Source organism: Mauremys mutica, chromosome 4 (genome assembly GCF_020497125.1).
Source record: "Mauremys mutica isolate MM-2020 ecotype Southern chromosome 4, ASM2049712v1, whole genome shotgun sequence".
NCBI lineage: Eukaryota > Metazoa > Chordata > Testudines > Geoemydidae > Mauremys > Mauremys mutica.
In genome coordinates, this window is record NC_059075.1 from 124,297,211 (window position 1) to 124,321,645 (window position 24,435).

Genomic DNA, 24,435 nt, shown 5'->3' on the forward strand with positions numbered 1-24,435 from the left:
TAGCCATATCTCCTTCCTGAATGCCCCAACCAAACAGTGAGTCAATACTGGCTATAGGCAGTTCCCCAGCAAAGCAGATGGCAGGCTCCTTGTGCAGCTGCAGCCCCTTGCTGGGCCTCTCTCCCCTGCCAGTGTTTTAGATGTGGCAGCAGAAGCAAGGTGCCTGAGTTCAAGTCTGCTGGGGATCCTGGGTATGTACTATGGCTGCTAGCCTATGCTGATGTCTGTGCTTCCAGATCTACAGTACTATTTACCCATTAAAGGTAGCACATATAGACCTCCCCCTACCACACACCTATCTTCACCTGCAGAGTAGACATATCCTAAATTACACCAGTGGAAGGCAGCATTATGCCTAGATCCAGGAATAGGGCTCAAGTGTCCTTGCCATGTGACAATTTGAAGAATCAGTCTACTTACACCTTATGAATGTTTTGAGTAGGGCAGTGCTTAATTTGTAATGAGAGGGGTACTAGAGCTGAAGCATTTTTACTTTAATAACTGCCATAGCAAGCCCAGAGATGCCAGGCTCTGAACTGCCAAGCCCAGAGGTCAGGGCTCAGCCCTGGCACAAATTAAGCACTATAGTGTGAGTGTCTACACTGCAGTTAGACATCCACAACTGGCCCATGCCAACTGACTTGGGCTTAGGAGCTGTTTAATTGTGGTGCAACTGTTCAGGCTCAGGCTGCAGCCCAAGCTCTGGGACACTCCCCACCTCACAGGGCCCAGGACCCCAAGCTACAACCAAAGTCCAAACATCTACATCTCAGTTGATCAGTCCCTTAGCATGAGCCTTGACAGCCTGCAATAGCTAGTACAGGTCAGCCCCACATTTTTAATTGCAGGGTAGACATGACTGTGTATGTCAGACTGCATCTGCCATTGTGAACGTGGGGCTTGTCTTCCTTGTTATTTTACTTCTGCGCTGCCTTCAGAGCAGGGTGGTTGGAAAGCAGCAGCTGCTAACTGGGAGCCCAGCTGTGAAGGCAGAGCCACCACTCACAGCAGTACAGAAGTAAGGATGGCATAGTATGGTATTGCTATCCTTACTTCTGTGCTGCTGCCTTCAGAGCTGGGCACCCAGCCAACAGCTGCTGCTCTCCGGCTGCCCAGCTCTGAAGGCAGTGCAGAAGGATGGAAATACTGCAAAACACTCCCCCCCCCCCCAAATGAATAACTCGCACACCACCCCCTGCAATTTCCTTTTGGGGCAGGACCCACCCATTTGAGAAACACCAGTCTCCCGCATGAAATCTGTATCAGTGGTTCTCAAACTTTTGTACTGATGACCCCTTTCACATAGTAAGCCTCTGAGTGCGACCCCCACCCCTTAAATATATAAAAAAGAGTTTTTAATTTATAACTTCATTATAAATGCTGGAGGCAAAGCAGGGTTTGGGATGGAGGCTGACAGCTTGTGACCCCCCCATGTAATAACCTTGTAACCCTCTGAGGAGTCCCGACCCCCAGTTTGAGAACCCCTGATCTACATAGTATAGGGGGAAAAAAAAAAACAACCCACCACCAGATTTCACAGTCCATGACACATTTTTCATGGCCGTGAATTTGGTAGGGTGCTCCTATACGGTTTCATTAAGAGACTATTCTGTAAGCTATAAAGCTCCAGTCTATGTGGATTTTCACAGTGAAGTTTCATCTAAGGCTTTGGCTACACTTACACTTCAAAGCGCTGCCGCGGCAGCGCTTTGAAGCGCTAAGTGTAGTCAAAGCGCCAGCGCTGGGAGAAAGCTCTCCCAGCACTGTCCGTACTCCACCTCCCTGTGGGGAATAACGTACAGCGCTGGGAGCCGCGCTCCCAGCGCTGGGGCTTTGACCACACTGGCGCTTTGCAGCGCCGCAATTTGCAGCGCTGGAGAGGGTGTGTTTTCACACCCTGCTGCAGCGCTGCAAATTTGTAAGTGTAGCCAAGCCCTTAGAGAATATGAATGGAAATGTACAAAAGGCAAATATGGGCCATTTGCCCCTGAACTGGCACCATTTCTAACGAAGGAATGGAAGTTGCTCTGGTAAATTGTATAAGGCACTTGGACTGTCATTTTCATAATTAAAACTTGCTCGTCACTCAGATACAGATATTAATATTTAGAACTTTTGGCTATTCATTTATACATGGTGGAATGAGTCAGTTGTTGCAAAGTTAAAGGATAGCAAATGGTCCTGATTAAAAAGGTTTATTCTAAGCAGTTTGGTATGGAATACTAAAAATAAATGGATTTACATTCATCAGAGGTTTCCCATTTAGACTGAGGAAAAAGTAGTAAAATGGGAAAACTTAACATTTTGCTTCTGTGAAATTTAATATTCCTCGCCTTCATCCTCTCCATCAATTGAGTCTGTGCCCACTTCTTCATAATCCTTCTCAAGTGCAGCCAAGTCTTCCCGAGCCTCTGAGAATTCTCCTTCCTCCATCCCTTCTCCCACATACCAGTGAACAAAGGCACGTTTGGCGTACATCAAGTCAAACTTGTGGTCCAGACGGGCCCATGCTTCAGCAATGGCTGTGGTATTGCTGAGCATGCAGACTGCACGCTGAACTTTGGCTAGATCACCACCAGGAACAACGGTTGGGGGCTGATAATTTATACCAACCTGGAAAAGAGGAGAACACACTTAAAGTTTTCCTGTAGGGTTTGGTGATGGCTGTGATTAGTTACTGACCACATAGTAAAAAGCAAGACATTAATTTTAATCATAGAATCTCAGGGTTGGAAGGGACCTCAGGAGGTCATCTAGTCCAACCCCCTGCTCAAAGCAGGACCAATCCCCAACTAAATCATCCCAGCAAGGGCTTTGTCAAGCCTGACCTTAAAGAACGCTTTAAGGAGGGAGATTCTGCTACCTCCCTAGGTAACTCATTCCAGTGCTTCACCACCCTCCTAGAGAAAAAAAAGTTTTTCCTAATATAGAACCTAAACCTCCCCCACTGTAACTTGAGACGATTACTCCTTGTTCTATCATCTAGTACCACTGAGAACAGTCTAGATCCATCCTCTTTGGAACCTGCTTTCAGGTAGTTGAAAGCAGCTATAAAATCCCCCCTCATTCTTCTCTTCTGCAGACTAAATCATCCCAGTTCCCTCAGCCTCTCCTCACAAGTCATGTGCTCCAGCCCCCTAATCATTTAGTTGCCCTCCGCTGAACTCTTTCCAGTTTTCCACATCCTTCTTGTAGTATGGGGCCCAAAACTGGATACAGTACTCCAGATGAGGCCTCACCAGTGCCGAATGAAGGGAAATGATCACGTCCCTCGATCTGTTGGCAATGCCCCTACTTATACAGACCAAAATGCCGTTAGCCTTCTTGGCAACAAGGGCACACTGACTCTCATCCAGCTTCTCGTCCACCGTAACACCTAGGTGCTTTTCTGCAGAACTGTTGCCTAGCCTTTCCGTCCCTAGTCTGTAGCAGTGCATGGGATTGTTCCTTCCCAAGTGCAGGACTCTGCACTTGTCCTTGTTGAACCTCATCAGATTTCTTTTGGCCCAATCCTCCAATTTGTCTATGGCCTTCTGTATCCTATCCCTATCCTGCAGCGTATCTACCACTCCTCCCAGTTTAGTGTCATCTGCAAAGTTGCTGAGGGTGCAATCCATGCCATCCTCCAGATCATAAATTTTACTTCATATAACTGTCTAAAGAGCTCTGCACACAAACAACTGCAAGCTCCTACCCCTAAGATATTTATAAAGCCCACTAGATACCCACACGGCAGCTTTAAGAATATATTTCAATAAGCCATTGATATACAACAAGGGAGTAAAAAGCCATTGTATAATTATTTAGCAGCTATTAAGAGACTTGCCTTAAAACCAGTAGGACACCAGTCAACAAATTGGATTGTGCGCTTGGTTTTGATAGCAGCAATAGCAGCATTGACATCCTTGGGAACAACATCACCACGGTACAACATACAACAGGCCATATACTTGCCATGGCGAGGATCACACTTCACCATCTGATTGGATGGTTCAAAGCAAGCATTGGTGATCTCAGACACAGAGAGCTGCTCATGGTAGGCTTTCTCTGCTGAAATAATTGGGGAGTAGGTTACCAATGGGAAGTGAATACGGGGGTAAGGCACCAGATTAGTCTGAAATTCGGTCAGATCCACATTTAAGGCACCATCAAATCGGAGGGAGGCAGTAATGGAAGACACTATCTGACCAATGAGGCGATTGAGGTTGGTGTAGGTAGGGCGTTCAATGTCCAGGTTCCTACGGCAAATGTCGTAGATGGCCTCATTGTCAACCATAAAGGCACAGTCGGAATGCTCCAGAGTGGTGTGGGTAGTCAAAATGGAGTTGTATGGCTCAACAACTGCTGTGGAGACTTGGGGTGCAGGATAGATTGCAAATTCTAACTTGGATTTTTTTCCATAGTCGACTGAGAGGCGCTCCATCAGCAGTGAAGTAAAGCCTGAGCCAGTGCCTCCCCCAAAGCTGTGGAAAATCAGAAAGCCCTGCAGACCAGTGCACTGGTCAGCCTGAAAGAAAGAAAAAATATTTTACAATGGAAAAGTCTGAACATTTAGAATACAACACACACACACTCTTTCCAAGGAGCTCACACATCTGCTCAGCTCTTATGAATTCAAAGATGGGCGAAAACCCTTCAAGCTCCGGGGGGGGGGGGGGGGGGAAAGAGGGAGAGAGAAGGAGGAGAGAGATAAAAAAATTATTGATCCATCAGGGTATTAATCAGGACAACCATCCTCCCCAGAAGCCAAAACCAGACAAGCCTGCTTATAGTATTTGTGGACGTCCATTTACTGAGAGTTCTCGTAGTACAGATCTATCTCACTCCACTTTAGTGGCACCATATTTCCCAAGACCCATTTACACCCTTTTTCATCTCAGTGAGAGATACAGCTGGATTTGTCAGCTTCTTAGTGTCATTTAAGCAAATAGCCATTCACCCTGCATGCCAGCAGTGTCTAGAATCAGCCAAAAATCAATCCACTTTTATATTTACTATTTATAAACAAATGTATTTGATGTTCTGGAGAAGATCTAGAACTGACTACTAGCCTAAGTTCCAGTGTGATTTAAGCCCTGCATATTCCCAGAAAATGTCTTAAGAAGGTTGTTGAATCCAGTGCGGTGAATTGCAACATATTGGACTATTCAAGGAAGCTCTAGTTCAGATCTTTCCCTGAGCTGTTAAAGATTAACACCGCACTTTCGCCTCAAGGGTGTGGCGTCACATACTGCTCAGCAGTAACTCCCAGGACCAACTGACAAGTGTTGACAGTTTGCAAGAGGAAAAAAAGGGAACAAGACAATTTATTGATCTAGTCTTTTGTGTGCACTCTCAGACTTGTTTAGAAAGACTTCCCTGGCACTTCATCCCTAATTTAGATTGAATATTTAGAGCAAGGACTCCGGGGGCTCAAAAAGCAGCTGGGGTACTGTAGGGAGAGACTTTCACCACATATGGCATATTACCAAACCAGAAGGAAATTCTATGCACTGGCAAAAGCATTCTGTACCCATAATACAGACTATGCAAAGCACATACTAACTACCCCTAAAAGAAGCTAGAAAATAAACTTGGACTTCACCTCAGCTACTTCACCACATGGTGTGTAGACTGAGGGAACCTGAGACCTCACAGCATGGTCACAGTTTCTCTCCCACCTTGTATCTTTGTTCATAAGAAAAAAAATTAACAAAACAATGAAGTTGAAGGAAACACATTGGAACATGAAGATCAGACTTCAGCCCACAAAAGAAGCATTCAGGTGTGGAGGCTAAAACGCTGCAGTGGCTGCAGCTGAGGACTGGTCCTTCTCATTGATAATAGTGCAAACCAGGGTGCTATGTGGATAGGCCTCAGCCTTGGCCTTTGTGAATTTGTCAGACAAACTTGAAACAAACTTTTTGGTTTGATATAAACATGCCTTTTAGGCAAGTTGAGGGTGCTGGTTCAATTGCAGTCCAAGAAGACAGTCACAAGGGAATCTTAGATTTTCCTCTGATTGGAGTAGTCCATTTTCACATGACTGAAGAGAATGGCAGAATTTTACAGCTGCTGGAGACCTCCATAGCTTTTTCATCTATATATGACCCAACAGACTACAGAGCTGAATTCTGAGCCCCCACACATCTGAGCACTTAACTAGATTAATTTCCAAACCATGATGTAGAAAGCTCTTTAAAAAAGGTACAATCTTCAGTGCAGAAAAACTGGAACTTACCAGCTTCCTGATACGCTCCAGAACAAGGTCAATTATCTCTTTCCCAACAGTGTAATGACCTCGAGCATAATTATTAGCAGCATCCTCCTTGCCAGAGATCAGTTGTTCAGGGTGGAAAAGCTGCTTGTATGTCCCATTTCGTACTTCGTCTGGAAAGGGAATATTGTGCATGAGTTTACAGTAAGTTAATTTTGGTTTAGACAAAAAGTTTTCAAGCTCACATGCCAAAATAAGGCACCCAAACCCACCTCTAGACAGCTGAACAAAAATGGCTTGACTTTATAGATGCCATTGCTAGAAGATGCCCAGGATGCTTACTAGGTTCAGTGGATGTTTAACATCCAAGAAAACCAAGTCACTTGTTTAGGTATGAAATCTGAATTTTTTGGCCTTAATACCACTCTGGTACCGGCAAATATTAAACTATACAAACAACTTATGTTTCATAAATACTTTGCTTTAAAGCAGCAATTTTCCATATTTTATAAACTCAGATTTCTAAAGCCAAAAGGTAGAACAATATGATCATCTAGGCTGATCGCCTGCATAACACAGGCCAGAGACTTTCTCCTACGATTCCTGCAGTGGAGAAAGTTCTTTTCCTACTACATAAGCATACATCAAATGTCTAATTCAACCACCAGTTACTGGGCTATATGTGGAAAAACTTCCCATTTCTATTGAAGGATATAGAGAAAAATAAAGAAAAAGAATCATGATTTTTAATTATATTTAGGCACCTAAAGATGCAGAAAGCACCCCAAAAGTACCTAAATGCACAGTGAAGCCAGAAGAGAATTAAGCATGCCTAGGTGCTTTTGAAGATCACTCCAGGTGCTATAATACCTTTAAGAAATCTGGCCTAAATGATAATTTACCACTTCCTAAAATAATTCCTTCAAATGGTTGGTTACCAAATGGCTATAAATCTGCATCTTATTCTAATATTTTTTCCCTAGATTAACCTCAGCCATTTAACCATGTGCCTTTGTTTGTTAGTTTGAAGAATATCTTCTCCCTGTACAGTTTACTTATCAACCAGGAGCAAGTCATTTCAACTTTGTCCCACTCTTCCTCCCAATGTTTTCATAGCTCTTCTGAGCTCTTTCCAATTTTTGTACATTGTTTTTAAAATAGGGATCCTACAACTGGACAAAATATTTCAGTAGTTGTCTCACCCATGCTCGCTCTCAATATATCACCTCTATTTCTACTCAATATTCTCTGTCCAGGATGCAGTCCTCAGTCTTTTTTTTTTTTTAAACTAGATGTAAGAACTTGCCTTTGGCAGTATGTAACTGATGTTCAAGATGTGGACTATTCTGCAGTTGGCGAGCACATATCCAGTGCGCAAGCGCCAGAGAATGTTCTAGTCAGGAGTATATTTGGATTGGTGCATGCACCCTTCCTTCCTCGTGCATTTCACAAGGGCATGATGGGCAGAATCACCCCAACACCAGTTCTTTCACAAGAGCCAATGACATCAGGACTCTAAAGTAGGCGGGATGGCATATGGGTCATGAGTGCTAGCCCATTATTTTTTCTAAGAACACAGACTAACATGATCTTCCATAATCCCTGGCTGCTTGCACCAATATGTAGTGCTTTGCTAAAATGTGTAGACAACCAGGTCACTGCTTTTCAAATATCCTGGATTGGCAAGTTTGCTAGAGGATACAGAGGTGGACTGGCTCTGGTGGAGTGGACTTGTACTTTGCCAGGTTCTTCCCCTGTTGCACTGGGCTATCCATTTTGATCTCTTGTATAGATACAGCCCATCCTTTGATTCTCTCTTCGTAGGCCAGAAACAACCTGGGAGACTTCTGGAAGGATTTCGTCCTGTCCACGTAGAACAATATGGCTCTGTGCATGTTCAGTGGGTGCAGACTATACTCCTCTCTGCTAGCATGAGATTTGGGGAAGAACACAGGTAGGTGCATGACCTCACTGATGTGAATTCTGACACCTTAGGAAGAAATCTAGGATGCAGGGATTCTAGGGCCAGAAAACTTCTGCAAAGTAGTTCTTAGAGTAGATTTCTAGAAAAACATCTAATCTTGATTTAAGGATTGTCAATGAGGGAGAATCCATCATGACCCTTGGTACATAGTACCATAATTAATGATTGGAACAGTCACTGTTAAAAGTTTCCAGACTGAATTTGTCTAGTTTCAACTTCCAGCCATTGAATCGTTACAACTTTCTCTGCTGGATTGAAGAGGCCATTATTAAATATTTGTTCCCCATTTAGATACTTACAGACTAATCAAGTCACCCCTTAACCTTCTCTTTGCTCAGCTAAATAGGTTGAGCTCCTTGAGTCTCTCACTGTAGGAATGTTTTCAATCCTTAGCAGCTGTCAAATGCAGAAATAAAGTAACCTCTCTTATCCTGTTCAAGATTCCCATGGTTATACACCCCAGTAACACATTAGCCCTTTGGTCACAGCATTACAATGGGAACTCACGTTCAGCTGATTATCCACGACCCCAAAATTCTTTTTCAGAGTCAGTGCTTCCCAGGATAAAGTCCCCCATTCTGCAAGGATGGACCATGTTCTTTATTCATAGATGGATACATTTAGCCATAGTAAAAACGCACTGTTTGATTGCACCCTAGATCACTCTGAATCGATGCTCTTTATTATTCATGACTCCCCCAAATTTTGGGTCATCTACAAACATTGTCAGTGATAATTTTAATATTTTCTTTCAGGTCATTGATACAGATGTTAAATAGCTTCCCTTCCACCCCCCCGGGCTATGAACAGTGGTACAAGTGCCAACAGTTACAAGTTGCCATACAACTTTCTAAGCAAGCACATTTATTCTTAAGGTAAAAGCATTACAGAGAAAAACAGATTTAAGCATACTGTAAACATATTAGGAGGTGCCCATCCATCTTACAGGGTCCTAGCTGGACCAAGTCCTTCCAAACCTTCTGTAAGAGTTGGGCCCCCCCCTTGGACACAAGGTCCTCTCTATTTGCTAACAGAAAGGTGGTCCTAAGATTAATCTTTTTATATCAAAAATGTTTTCTTTGTCTGTTGGTCTCTGGACAACCCATGAACCAGTATATGCAAGTCTTCCCAGGGGGTATACCTCTCTGGATGTGTTTATAACCCAAGTGATTCAACTTAGTCACCTCTACTGTTTTGTGTTCCTGGAGGTACTGTGGTAATGCTCCATCAAGAGTTGCATAAAATCCCTGATCCACAGCAATTCATTAGCTTAATACAATATGGTCTTCAAAGATACTACATGGTATTACAATCTCCCCCAGGCCCTTGAAAGTGAACTGAGTCTGAATGGAGATTTTGTGAATGTTGCCAGGGTCCTTCCACTAATCTAGAGACTGGAGGACTACCAGAGGGAGAGCCAGCCAGTAGACCTAGGACTGCCATGCTGTGACGTTATTGCTATAAACTGGGACCATATAGAACATGGTTTGCAACCAAGGTCCTGTAGTGGCACCAAATCTTAGGTAAAGGGGGTCATCTAAGGTGTCTAAGACCAGGTTATGGGTTGCTGGTTATGATTATGCTGTCTATATGTATGTATCATTTTGTAGTTGAAGTTATAAGTATTGGCTCTATACTGTCTGTATTTTGTATTTGTGCTCTGCTTCTGGGTGACACCACAGACAAGTTGGTGTTAGCTCTGCCTAGCCTGCTTGATGGCCCCTTAAGGACCATCAGCTACACAACTGACCCATTGAGAGAAGGCAGATATGCCTTGTGACTCAAAGTATGCAGGGACTTGCCCATGTGACTCCAGACTCAATTTTGCTGTAATTTTCCACAGTAAGGACAAAGAGGTTCTTACACCTGGAAAAGCCTATATAAGGCTAATGCCTCATCTCCATCTTGTCTTCAATCCTGCTTCTTACCTCTGGAGGGACTTTGCTATAAGCTGAAGCTCTACACAAGGGACTGATGACCCATCCCAGCTGGGGATGTACTCCAGAGACTTGATTTGAACCTGCAGTTTATTCCATCACTGCTACAAGCCTGAACTAGGAACTTTGCCATTACTGTATGTAATTGATTCCATTTAATCACTTCTAGCTCTCATCTCTATCTTTTTCCTTTTATGAATTAACCTTTAGATGTTAGATTCTAAAGGATTGGCAACAGCATGATTTGTGGGTAAGATCTGATGTGTATATTGACCTGGGTCTGGGGCTTGATTCTTTGGGATCGAACCTTTTTCTTTTATTGGGGTGTTGGTTTTTATAACCATTCATCCCCAGGACGAGTGGGACTGGTGGTGATACTGGGAGAGTGGAGTGTCTAAGGAAATTGCTTGTGTGACTTGTGGTTAGCCAGTGGGGTGAAACCAAAGTCATTTTTGTCTGGCTGGTTTGGTTTGCCTTAGAGGTGGAAAAACCTCAGCCTTGGGCTGTGACTGCCCTGTTTGAGCAATTGGTCATGAACTGGCACACTCAATTGGGTCCCACCAGAACTGCATTGTCACACATGCCTAAAGTCTCTGGAAGCTGAGAGTCTTGTGTGCAGGGCAAAGAATGTAGGTGCTGCCATAAAACCCAGCAGCTGAAGGCATGATCTTACGTACATCAGGGTTTGGGACTATAGGTGGGGCTAGAGATCATGCACCATCCAGAACCTGTCAAGTGGTAGTTAGGCAATTACTCCATGCAGAAGCTATATGGTCCCAATGAATTTTATGTGCCACACAGGTGTTAATGGGGATTTATTCTCATTCACCAGCAGGCCTAGATGTGCAAACAGCTGGAGAACGGACGGGATGTTGACCCAGACCTGAGATTTAGTGGCCATGACCAGCCACTTGCTTAAGCATGAGAACATCTGGCTGTCTGTCCTTCCAAGGTAGGCCACCACTGCAAGGCACTTAGTAAACACGTGCAGCACCACTGAGAACCCAAAAGGCAAAACTTGGTAGTGGTAGTGATTGCTGTGCAACACAAACCTTGGGAAATGCTGGTGTGAAAGTACATATCCCTGAGGTCAAGAGTTCTCCTGATATAGGGATGGGATGATTGATGTGAGGGAGACTATCCTGAACTTTCATTTCTTGACATGTGTTCAGGCACTTGAGGTTGGTATTTGTCTGAGGCTCTCTGTCTTCTTGGGGATGAAGAAGTACCTTAAATAGAATTTCTCTCCTCTCTACTGAGGAAGTACCTCCTCTATAGTGCCCACTGCAAAAAGGGGCTGCATTTCTGTCTAAGTAGGCTCTTTGGAAGGGGTCCCTAAGGAGGGATAGGGAGAGGATAGGAACGGAATGGCATAGCTTCTTTGGACCACCTCCCATACCCAACACTGAGGTGATGATGGACCAGGGTTGATGGAAATGAGCCTGATGGTTGCCAAAAGGAAGGGAAGGCAATGATCCTATAATGAATGGTATGCTGTCCTCAGGCAGAGTCAAATCTGCTGCCTGGTCAATGTCAAAGCAGGTTGGTGCAACTGAGAGATACTCACAGGGATAACTACTTTGCAGGATGGGCAGTTAAAACCTAGGGACTTCCTACGGTACCAGCTGGCATGGCTGACCATCGGTAACCTTGGGGGAAGATCTCCTTTGCCGCCGCACCCCCCCCCACAGCATCCCATAGACCTAACCAAACTGACTATGTAACTACAATGCTGAAATGGAAGTTAAATACTGTTGGTGACGATCTCTTCACGTACCCCAGGCCACAGAGAAGAAATTGGGTGTTGCAGACTGGTTCAACCCTTTATACCCTTGCAAGCACATGAGAGGAAGAACACTTGGACTTCCCCAAAAGACACTGCTAGCTAGAAAATTCTGCTATGTGAGCGCACTGAATGAGCAATCACCAACTGTGGAATATTTATCCAGCCTAACACTTGAAGAACTGGATTGTCCTAGTTGCTGTTCAGTCCTACATGTCAGGAGGTCCTGTGTGTGCCTACCTGAGAACATCCTGCCAATCTCACTAGCCAAGGACTAAAAAGCTTCCTTTGGAAGCCATCATCTGGGAAAAAAAAAAAAGAAATCTGAACTCATGGTTTACTGACTTAAAACTCTCCTTCTGCCAAACCACAAAGTGCAGGGTATGTTCAGCACAGGACTTCCTATCCCATTTGGCTTTAGCAATTCTAAAATGTATGGTAATGAGATACCAGAGTTTAATTAAAGCCAGGCAGAAAGTAATATTGGGTTTTATAATTAACTCTAGATGAAGTTGTCTGCTGTTTTTGCATATATTCTGCTTTTAACCCAAAAGTTAAGCCTAAAAAACAAACAAACAAAACCCTGACAAAGCAGCATGAGATTTGAAGAGAATTCCCTTACTTATTGGTGCAGATCAGTATAACGATTTACCCAACAGGATTTGTAACCTAGTAAGCTGCTATTTAAGGGGAAACTATTTTTTCCACAAAAAAAAAAAAAGGAAAAAAAAAACCAGAGGCACCAAATGAAATGGACTTGCTAAGAGATATCTGTGAAGTTCTAGAATGCACTGGTTTAAAGCACATCTTTGCCAGACTTTTTTGCATTAGCACTGCAAGGCATGTACAAGAACCATGGACTGAAGAGTGAAAGTGAATAAACAGGAAGACAGCAAAAGGGGGGTGGGCCTAGGGCAGTGACAAAGTGCATAAGTAATTTTATAAAGAGGCTGGAAGAAGTCAAGAGGGAACAGTAGCTGGAAGATGCCAGCTGAGCTAAAAGGAGGATGCTGACAGCGGAGGAAAGGGGATTGAGAAAGAATTGCAGAAGTGAGACACTAGCAAGTATCATAAGTAGTCAACTCAGTCCTGTTGGTTTCCACAAGTGTGGTTACTGTTATAAGAAAATAAAATGCAAAGCCTTGGAGCATATAGAATATTTTTAATGCACAATAGCAAGGTGCTTAAAGAACTCTCAGGATGTATAGTACCCAGTAAATCCAAAAACCCTGCTGGTGCCTGTAAATACTTTGCTGACATATTGTTTCATAGGTTAAAAGTGCTTAATGTCTTTTTTTTTTTTAAATTGAGATGCCTTGTCTAGAGACAATGAAAAAGCCAAAAATCTTATGCATTGCTTGGCAGAAGAGTAATAATTACATACTTGGGGTAAGCTTTGTACAGAGAGAATTTAAAGCATTTAGAATATTTAAGGCATCAGAACAGAAAGATGGGAAATGGGACCCTCAGACCAACATTCCAGCCTGTCAGTTGTGCCAGTTCCCATGGCATGTCTCTTACAAATTAATACAACACTGCTGACTGTATTTACCTATCACTGCAGGTTCCAGATCCACAAACACAGCACGGGGGACATGCTTTCCTGCACCAGTCTCGCTGAAGAAGGTATTAAATGAATCATCACCACCACCAATTGTTTTGTCACTTGGCATGGTGCCATTGGGCTGAATGCCATGCTCCAGGCAGTAGAGTTCCCAGCATGCATTGCCAATCTGCACACCAGCTTGGCCAACGTGGACTGAGATGCACTCACGCTGTACAGAGAAAAAAAGAAGAAAATTAAGGTTTCTGGCAGGAACAGTGGCTTTCTTGACTAGCAAAATACCCAGCATAGACTGCTTGGAACTACCATACTGCAGAATTATTAAAACTGCACCCATAACATTGGCCTCATTGTATTAGGGTTAGTGACAACTGGAACAGATAACTTAACAAACCCTTCCTTCAGTCATCTATTTTCATCTAGAAAAACCCTTTGGACATTGTCAAGTAACATTTTATAGGCTCATTCTTCATGTCCTCTCAGAGACCTAAATGTAAAAGTTTCACCTCCTTCCCCAGCAAATTCTGTCCTCTCCCTATTTGAGAAATATTGATTTTTCCATTTTGAGTGTAATTAGAAGGTTAATTGGCCAGCACCAGCCTGTGTGTCATTGGTATTATCCGTGCCAACCCAGCTCCAGAAGTTATCAGGTGCAGCACCACCACCAGAGGGAGCACAATATTTTAAGGCAACTGAGGCTATTTCATTTTTTCCCTTTTAAATTTGCATATATAAGGCCAAAAAATATGCCTTCCCTATCCCATTAGTCTTAAAAGTACATAAAACAGATCCTAACTGTCACCCTTCACCATTTCATTTAGGGTACACTCTGAACAAGTTTAAGTTGTGCATCCTGCAAGGAAAGTAATTGTTTGTAAAATGATTCCCCCTAGTGTTGAATTCATAAAAAATATGGAACTTTAGGTTCTTACACAAAGCTATAGGTGCATGCACTGCTTTGCGTGTATACCTTAGTGTAAGTAGGATTATTTTCTTTTCCTAGTCAGCACTGAAAGATTTCCTACCACTCTCTGAGCAAAGTTCTGCTGCACCCCCCACCAGCCAACTCAACTGTTCAACACTCGGACTGTTCCTAGCTAAGTGTAGCTGGTCAGAAGCCAGTATCAAAGTGTCAACACCACTATTAAACTCACAGAATACTGATTCTACCCCAAATTACCAACAACCCCCCCAACTTTTCAGTGGGCTTTTTAATACATAAACATATGGCTTGACTGTCCACATTCAACAGGCCTGCTTGTACAAACCAATCCTTGCCACACCCCCTGAAAAGTAGGCAGAGATTTATTAGATGGGTAAGTTGAGGCAGAGGTTCAGCAATCTGATCTCAGCTACACAAGTCAATAACAAAGCTGCAATTGAAACACCAGTGTCTTAGTGACCCAACTCTGTCCATTTCTGTAGTCTACTAAAGTGCTTTCCAGCCGAGGGCTAAAAACAAAGGCTAAGATTCAAACATAGGTGCCTAGATTTATGCTGCCAAGACAGTTATCTTTACCATAACTGCTGTTCTTTGAGATATGTTGCTCATCTCTATTCCATATTCAGTGTGCATGCTCGCCACATGCACTGTGCCAGAAGTTTCTCTCTCAGCAGTATCCATAGGGGACTGGCTCTGGTGCCCTCTAGAATGGTGCCTATATGGCACATTACAAGGGGCGCCCCCATGGCACAGTACAAGGGGCGCCCCCACCCGCCCAGTTCCTTCTCACCAGAAACCCCAACAGTGGGGAAGGAGGGTGGGTTGTGGAATGGACATGAGCAACACAATCTCTACGGTCTGGTCTACACTGAGGGGGGCGGTCGATCCAAGGTACGCAACTTCAGCTACGTGAATAGTGTAGCTGAAGTCAAAGTACCTTAGCTCGAATTACTTACCCGTCCTCACGGCGCAGGATCGACGTCCGCGGCTCCCCCGTCGACTCCGCTACCGCCACTCGCTCCGGTGGAGTTCCGGAGTCGACGGGAGCGCGTTCGGGGTTCGATATATATCGCGTCCAGATGAGACGCGATATATCGAACTCCGAGAAATCGATTGCTACCCGCCGATCCGGCAGGTAGTGAAGTCGTACCGTAAGAACACCAGTTACAGAAAAGGTAACTCTTTTCTTCGAGTGCTTGCTCATGTCCATTCCATATTAGGTGACTCCACAGCAGTACCCCTGGAGGGGCGTCGTTCATGGACATGTAGGTTGCAACACAGCTCTGCCAAACCCAGCGTCACCTCTGGCCTGCTGAGCAATGACACAACGAGCGGTAAACATGTGAACAGAGGACCACGTTGCAGCTCTACAAATGTCCTGGATAAGGATGTGTGCCAAGAAGACCGCTGAAGATGCCTGAGCTCCTGACAAATGGGCTCTGACAATCGGTGGCAGCAGAACCCACGCCAGGTTGTAACAGGTCCTTATGCATGGGGTGATCCAATTCAAAATCCTCTGCAAGGACACCAGGTAACCCCTCATCCGATCCACTGTAGCAATGAAGAGTTAGGTCGATATTCGGAAAGGCTTGGTACATTCTAAGTAGAAAGCCAAAGCTCTCCAGATGTGCAGGGTGTGAAGATGCCTCTCCTCACTGGTCTTGTGCGGTTTGGGACAGGACAAGGAAGATGTCCTGGTCATATGGAAGGTGGAGATCACCTTTGGTAGGAAGACCGGGTGGGGCTGCAACTGAAACTTATCTTTGTAGAAGACCGTGTACAGAGGTTCTGAGATCAAGACATTAATTTCAGAGACCTGTCTTGCTGACGTCACTGCCACCAGAAACGTGACCTTCCATGACAGGTGGGAAAGGGAGCAGGAACCCAGTGGCTCACAGGATGGGCTGGTGAGCTTAGAGAGGACCAAGTTAAGATCCCACTGCAGGACAGGAGTCTGTACCTGCAGGAAGAGTCTTGAGCCCTCAAGAATCTGACTGTCATGTCGTGGGGAAAAACACCATCTGTCCTTAGATCAGGTGAAAAGCAGAATGGCCGCTAGATGAACTCTCATGAGAGTGTGCCAGGCCCTGGTTCCTCAAATGGAGCAGGTAGTCCCGGACAGCCTGTATGGAAGAATGCAAGGGACAGATGCCATGCTTGGACGCCCAGCGGGAAACCCTTGTCCACTTGGCCAGGTATGTCAGTCTGGTTAAGGTCTTCCTACTCCCCAGGAGGACCTGTTAGACTCCTTCCGAACAAGTCCGTTCCTCCAGGTTCAGCCATGCAGCATCCACACCAAGAGGTGGAGGGGCTCGAGATGGGGGGTAGGAGCCGGCCATGGTCCTGTGATAGCAAGTCCAGGCGGTTGGGCAGGGGCCGCTGACAAGCCCATGAGCGTGCCGAACCAATGTTGGTGAGGCCACACCAGGGCGATCACGACAATCTGCACTTTGTCTCTCTTGATCTTGGCCAGGTCTTGCTGATGAGTGGAATCGGATAGAACGTGTATATCAGGCTCCCTGACCATGACAGGAGAAAGGCATGGGAGAGGAGATCTTGCCGAGAGCACAATCAGTGGCATTTCCTATTCTGTCTGGTAGCGAACAAATCCACTTGGGGAGTTCCCCACCTTTGAAAGGTCATGCATGCTACCTCTGAATGGAATGACCACTCATGGTGAGAGGAGAAGTATCTGCTGAGCTGGTCTGCCAGCATATTCTTGACGCTGGGAAGGTGGCAAGCTTCTAGGTGGATTTTGTGGCCGATGCAGAAGTCCCATAGACGGACTGCCTCTTGACAGAGAGTCAACGAGCACGCTCCACCTTGCCAGTTGATGTAGACCATCGAGGCTGTGTTGTCTGTCAGGACTCTTTCCACCTTGCCCAACAGGTGCGGCAGGAAGACTCTGCATGCCAGCTGGACTGCTTGGAGCTCTGGGTAGCAGAGTCAGGCAAGTGATGGGGTTGGCCTGCCCTGGATGATAAGTGGGGGGTCATGGCCCACCAAGGCCCACCCATGGCTACGCCCCTGGCACAGTGTCTCTTCTGATTTTAAATTAAAAAAAAAAAATGTTGCCATCCCAGCTCTTCATTCATGGCCTGCCATACAATTTCCACACCCAGATGTGGCCCTCAGACCAAAAAGTTTGCCCATCCCAGCTTAAAGCCTGGGGCATGCCCTGACCTCCAACTGGGTCCCGTTCAGGACTAACAAAAGAGTTTGAGAACTACTACTATGGGTAACTAAGAAAACTACTAACTACGTATATTCTGTAACTATTTTACAGAATTTCAAAGTTCGCAGCAGAGAAGGAATCAATGCTAGCTGAAGCAGCAGAGGTTCCAGCACTGTCACTGGTGGCAAAAAGGAAGTGAGGGGGTGGGGGGGGGGGAGAAGCTGGCAGCACCCTTTATACCATACCATGTGTGCACTACTCCAGAAGGTGCCAGAGCTGGTCCCCTACTGATGCTGCTGAGGAAAAAACTTCCATCACTGGTGCATGTGGTAAGCACACACACCTAATATGGAATGGACATGAGCAAGCACTCAAAGAAAAATGGTGGCTTCTGGCTGCTCTCTGAACTTAGAGACAGCATGACAACACACTCCCTCCCACCCGATACACTCTCTCACTCCCCCAAAAACACACTGTTGCTGTCTCTCCCACACACACTCCCTGTCACACACTCTTCCTCCCCCTCCCCCCCCCCCATCTTCAGCTGAAAAGCATCTGGAATCCTAATAGGATCCCTAGTAGGATGGAATGATGGGATTGAGAAACCTGCATCATGTGATGCTGTACCTGTCCCATGTGTAGGGCCCTACCAAATTCACAGCCATGAAAAATGCATCATGGACCACTGAAATCTAGTCGTGTGTGTACTTTTACCCTATACTGTACAGATTTCACAGTGGAGACCAGCATTTTTCAAACTGGGATCCTGACCCAAAAGAGGGCTGCAGGGGCAGGGGATGCAAGATTATTGTAGGGGGCGGTTAACTGTATTGCCACCTTTACTTTTGTGCTCCCTTCAGAGCTGGGCGGCCAGAAGGCAGTCGCTGCTGGCCAAGGGCCCAGCTCTTAAGGCAGCAGCACAGAAGTAAGGGTGGCAATACCATACCATGCCATCCTTACTTCTGTGCTGCTGCTAGCAGCAGTGCTGCTTTTGGAGCTGGGCTCCTGGCCAGTAGCTGCAACTCTCTGGCCCCCCAGCTCTGAAGGCAGCGCTGCCACCAGCAGCAGTGCAGAAGTAAGGGTGGCAATACCACAACCCCCCTACAATAATCTTGCAACCCCTCTACAGTCCCCTTTTGGGCCAGGACCTCTACAGTTACAACACTCTGAAATTTCAGACTTAAATATCAGAAATCATGAAATTTACAATTTTAAAAATCATATGACTGTGAAACTGACCAAAATGGACTATGAATTTGGTAGAGCCCTACCCATGAGGCATTGCAAACCCTTCCCAAAGCACCCTGTGGCCAGGTGCATAGTGGGATAGCTACCCACAATGTACTTCTGTGTTGATGCAAGAGCTGATAGTGTGGATGTGCTCTGCTGACACAAGGAACAGCATGGAAATGAAACAGTGATTTAATTAAAGTGGTGGCTGTATGTTGACATAACTTGCATCTACACTGCAGAGTTTTGACAAGGCCTCAGGCACCAAAATAAGTGGCCTCAATCTGCTGGATCCTCAGCACTTTAGAACGTGAAATCAGGCCACTTACTGAGGTGCTTAAATATGGACTTGGCAGTGTCCTACTATTAGGTACCCATCACAAACCTCTGTTTTAATATTCACACCCACAGCTTCATTATGTAGAGTTATGGCTGTGGTACTCAGTGCTCCTCCGTTCTCCTCATGCTCCTCCAGAAACAAGCAAGTGTTGGAAAATCAAGATGACAGGTCCCACATAACCTTAATTCTGCTGCCTTTCATCTCAGCTTTAAGGCATCCACCTATGGAGATGACTGTATCTTACTCCTCCCTCAGTCTGTTCTAGCCAGCATCAAGGACTCCCCAGATTAGTGGTCAGAGAACAATGAGGCTCACTGGAGTGTACCGAATAGGAGGACTGACTGGAGTTGCAATAGGCACAGACAATGACAGGTTTGGTTAAGGAAAGGTAAGGTGCTGTTATATTTTGAGTTCCTAGTGCCTAGTACCATCCCCATGGGGATCCCCTAGTTCCTAGTGCCATCCCATGGGGATGAATATCTTTGTATCCACAGACGAAAACACTTTACAGAGAGGTCAGTATCATTATTCCCATTTTCCCGATTGGTAACCATTGGCATAGAGTGAAGTGACTTTCTCAAGGTCACCCAAACTAGTAGCAGAGTTCAGAATAGAACCAAGGGTCTGAGTCCCAGTCCAGGGCCCTATCCACAAGACTACACTGCCACCTACTTCCCACACAGCCAGTATCACCTTAGGTGGTCCTTCTACAATCAGAACCTTACCAAGCAATTCCATGCTTAACATTGGCATTTCTTATAAGAACTGCTACCCCTTTACTGTAATCATTTCTATTACTTAAGACTTTTTCTTGGACATATTGAGTTAAGCATGCATTTCCTCATTTTTCTGTGTTTGTATTTCAGAATTAAACTCTCCCATTCCAGAAAGGCACAAGGAACACAGGATAGTGTTGAGCCCTGGCAACCATAACTCCATGTTGATTCACCTGCAAAAATCCTCATCAATTCTTGTTTTTTTGAGAAAGTGGGACAGTTGAAGGGATGGTGGGAAGAAGGGGTGCTATTACTCCGCAGCACTCAGTAAGAAGGGCCATCCCCAAATCAAGGCTTAGTGCAGGGTCTCCTCTTCCTTCCAGGAGCAGCAGACAAAAGGGAGCTTCATAACCCTTTCCCAAACACTGGGGACTGAGCTCAAGAGTTTGACACCTGCAATCCTGAGGAGGACCATGCCTGGGGTGTGCTCTGGGAAGATCACCATTCTCTGCTCCCCACCCTCAGCAGTATGTGTCTGGGCCGGGCCATTCACCAAACCAGTTGGTTTTTAGCTCCCCTTCTCTCATCTGAACAATGTGTGCATGCCCCAGAAGGGTCCTTATGGCAGGGAGAATTGCATGGTTCCCATTTCCCCTGCCATTCATAAGGTTCACAGATGGTGTCAAAATAAAACGGCACTGGCCCCTAGATCAGCCCAGTCTCCCCCAGGTGCCCTCCCAAAGCATAGAGTGCAAGTGTGACAACCCAGCACCAAACATTACCTCCTGAACTCTGAACAAGGCAATATAGGTCAATCAGGCCCTGAAAAGCCAAAATAGCCCACAGATGAGAACACTAAGGCACAAAGATTAAGCAAAACAGGGAGGCAAAAATAGAACCCAGGTTTCCTGAGTCCTAAGCCAGTGCATTAACCACAGAACCATCAGTCCTCCAATACCTCCTGCCCATTGAAAAGGGTTCTCTGCTCAAACCCCAGACAGAGGGGAAAACAAAAAATTGCACAGGGATCAGTAGAGCTTAAAATTCCTGGCCCCTAGCTCATTCCCTTCTCCACAGCACCATCTTTTATTCCTTCTGCAGTCCCTGCTTCACACACAGCCATTGCACTGACACTCCATGGCCTTGTCTACACTACAAAATTAAGACTACTTACTGTGTTCATCTCTGTTGGCAGTGTGCATCCTCCCCAGGAGCACTTCCACCAACTTAACTGTATGGGGTATTGTGGGACACTGACAGCTGGAGCCCTCCCTCCCCGCTCCGGGCTCACAGCCAAAAGACAATGTAAGTAACAGTGTCTATATAGGCTGACACCGTGTCTAGCTACATTGACCTAAGCACTACACCTCTTTGTGGAGGTGGTGTTATTAGGTCGGCATAATGGGTGACTTACAATGGCAGGGGCAATGCTGTAGTGTAGACAGACTTAAATTGATGTAGGCTGCCTTACATCAACCTAACTCTGTAGAATAGAATAGAATCATAGAATCTTAGGGTTGGAAGGGACCTCAGGAGGTCATCTAGTCCAACCCCCTGCTCAAAGCAGGAAATAATAGGAACTATACCTATCTCCTAGAACTGGAAGGGACCTCAAAAGGTCATCGAGTCCAGCCCCCTGCCTTCACTAGCAGGACCAGGTACTGATTTTTGCCCCAGATCCCTAAGTGGCCCCCTCAAGGATTGAACTCACAACCCTGGGTTTAGCAGGCCAATGCTCAAACCACTGAGCTATACCTCCCGCCCCAAGGGAGGGTAGGGCAGACCAAGTCTTTAAGACACAGACTTAAGTTTGAATCCCAGCTCTGCCTGTTCTGACCTTATGCAACCTCTCATTTTAGCTGCAAACTAATAAGACCAGCAAAGTGCACAGAAATATTAACAGGCATCAGCAGATCAAGAGACCTGCATGAGTCTGGGTTCAAGACGAGCAGCTCTACCAACAGGCATAAGGTACTTTGTGGGTACTCATTCACTCGGCCTTCCACTATCAGCCTGCTCTCAGCTGGGATTCCTTCAAGCATACACCGTGTGCAGTACTGCCAACCTCAAGCACAAAAAAAAAAAAAAAAATTTCACGTCAGCCCCCAAAAAACTCATGATTTTTAAAACTGTGTAAGAGTTTGTGTCTGTTCATTTGCCTTCTGGTTTGAGCCTTCATGGGTCACATTCTCAAGCATCTCGCCATGCAGTAAAAAAAAAAAAAATCTAAGAGCCTCACATGTACTTGAGCTTTAACATCAAGTCACAAGTCAGAAATAGCATATATGGCCAACAGCCATCTTCCAGTCCAAGTTGCTGCAAAGCACTGTTCGGCCAAGAACTGCTCACTCCACAAAAATCAAATAAACCAGATAACTTTTTATTTGTGTATTTGTGGAGCTGGACCCTTTGGGCTGGATTTTCAAGAGCTCAGGTCAAGTTTCCAACAGCTCTCATTTGTGACGCTCATGGCTAGATTCTCAGAAGTGCTCAGCGGCCAACATTAAGAGGCCGGATTTTTCAGGTGAGCTCATAGTTAGGTACCCAAACAGGAGTTGAGCACTACTGAAAGCTCCAACCTAGATCAGTGCCAGGCAGTCTAGGACTAAGATTTGCATGGAACCTCCTTAATTTGCTCTCCATCTATGCAGTGTTATAGGAACTGCTTTTTGGGGGCACTTGTATATCAGAAACTACTTGGCCGAATTTGCCTCACACTCATCCTTGAGGTGGCACAGCAATTTTCCAGGCACTCCATCTAGGCACATGCATTTTATAGCACAGAATTTTAATGAACTGGAAAAGCTTTCTTCTTCCTAGGACTCACCTATCATACTGATGCCTGAATGTACTAGCTGTGCTCAGGTTAGTCTGTAGAAATACATACTTGGACTAAATGGGGAAAATGCAGATTCCAGTAGCAAGGACACTACTGTCCATTGATTTCACTGCCTGTTATTATGTGATCCATGTAAAGGAACAAACTTCAAGCATCTGCTGAAGTGAAAAGTGTGAGATTCATTTTCAAGAGCTGTAGCCTCAGTGATCTCATATTTGGAATAAAAGCAGCATGGGCTAGACAGTTGAAACATTTGTATAAAACTGCAGTACCTGAATTCTTAGTCTTGGTACAAGTTATTTTTAAGTCTAACTCAGGCCTATTCATTTTATAACTAGCTTGACAATAGACTTTAACAGCACGAGTACGCCTATCAGGAAAAAATCATCATCATTATCATCATCAACTTGGAGTTTTACAGGTTCCCTTAAGACACATGAGCCCTAATACATCCATAATGTTAAAAACCTAGCATCCAAATTGCCATCTTAGACTTTGTCAAGCCCTTTTGAAGAACTGTATCCTAAGCAAAACACTTTTGTAACGCTGCATTTTGTTACGCTGCATGTGCTGCGGCAGAAATAAAGGCCAGAAAGCTCTCTGAAGAAATCTTACAGGAAAGCACTGAAGCCAACTCAGCGTGAAAAGATTTCTATGTAAAAGTGAAGATATAGCCTCAGAAGTCACCCAAAGTTTCAGTGGCACACTGCCGGGAAGGGCAGTAGTGTAATTATCATTTGAAATGCTCTCTAGCCCAATCAGATCTGTGCAGAGTAATTATAGTTTTTTAATAAGCCAGCACTTCACCATCTTGTCTGTAGTGAGATGCCGCAGTGGGGATCAGGAAGGGGTGGATGAGAGGCAGCCATGTTCTTTAGAAAGCAACCACCATTTTGAACCACGGCTTCTTTGAAACCTTGTTAGTTCGCACAGGAGAAGGGTTCAGCGTATGCAGCCACCATTGAAAGCTCCGTCTGCGTGATGCTGGCAGGAAGGTACGCTACCAAGAGGAGAAATCAGCTTCCCCACATACACTCCTTGTACTAGCCCTAGGATCAAGGCCCCGCGGTGCTGGGCCCCGTAGCCACTCCATCCCCAAGCGCTCAATCTCAGCCCAGGAACTGCGCGCTCCTCCATACGCGCTTTTCCTCCCCCCTGGCGCATCGCTGACTTGCACCAGCCCGCCCCCCGCGAAGAGGGAGCCCAGTCCCCGACCCAGACGCGCCCCGCGAGGCGACCCGGGTCCGCGCCACGCACACGGCAATAGTGCCATGACCCTGCCGTGCGTGGCAGCGCCGGACCCTGGGGACCTCTGCCAAGCTCCAGGACCCGGCCCCAGCGGCGCTGCCACGCACGGCAGAACCCTGCCGCCCCCGCGCTCCCCTGACCATGTCTCCGGCTGACGGGCGGGGCCTCCGGTGGCAGCAGACGCGCGACGGGTCTGAGTTGCACCACAAAAGCAGTAGCAACCTCCGCGGGACTCATATTATATAGGGAGCCCCCGGCCTCCATTGCCCCCTCGCTCCCCATTGGCCAGCGCCGGCACCGCGCCTCTCCTCCCCGGAACTCTATTGGGCACCGAGTGCGGGGCTGCCCCTCCCTCGCCTGCCATTGGACAGCGAGTATGAATTTAGGCCTGGCGGAGCCAGCCACTGGGCCGTTCGTACCAGGTCGGCCCTGAGCTCTGCTCCCGCCAAGGAGCTGGGGGCGGTGTGCGCGGCGGTGCCG

General features: G+C 45.9%; 1 protein-coding gene across 1 annotated transcript; it reads right to left on the minus strand.

The window, feature by feature from the left end:
* Positions 1 to 2,179: 2,179 nt before the first annotated feature.
* LOC123370039 (tubulin alpha-8 chain) lies at positions 2,180 to 24,225 on the minus strand. Its single transcript, XM_045016222.1, has 5 exons — positions 24,096 to 24,225; positions 13,453 to 13,675; positions 6,221 to 6,369; positions 3,827 to 4,507; positions 2,180 to 2,613 (listed from the first exon to the last, which is right to left on the minus strand). The coding sequence occupies exons 1-5, from the start codon at positions 24,096 to 24,098 to the stop codon at positions 2,320 to 2,322; spliced, it is 1,350 nt and encodes a 449-aa protein (XP_044872157.1). The 5' UTR covers positions 24,099 to 24,225; the 3' UTR covers positions 2,180 to 2,319.
* Between the last annotated feature and the right edge of the window lie 210 nt (positions 24,226 to 24,435).

Coding starts and splice junctions, on each gene's coding strand:
- LOC123370039 (XM_045016222.1), bottom strand. Junction 6,370..13,452: donor TCTGGAACCTGCAGTGATAG/GTAAATACAGTC, acceptor TTCCCTTTCCAG/ACGAAGTACGAAATGGGACA. Junction 2,614..3,826: donor GGTGTCCTACTGGTTTTAAG/GCAAGTCTCTTA, acceptor CCTCTTTTCCAG/GTTGGTATAAATTATCAGCC.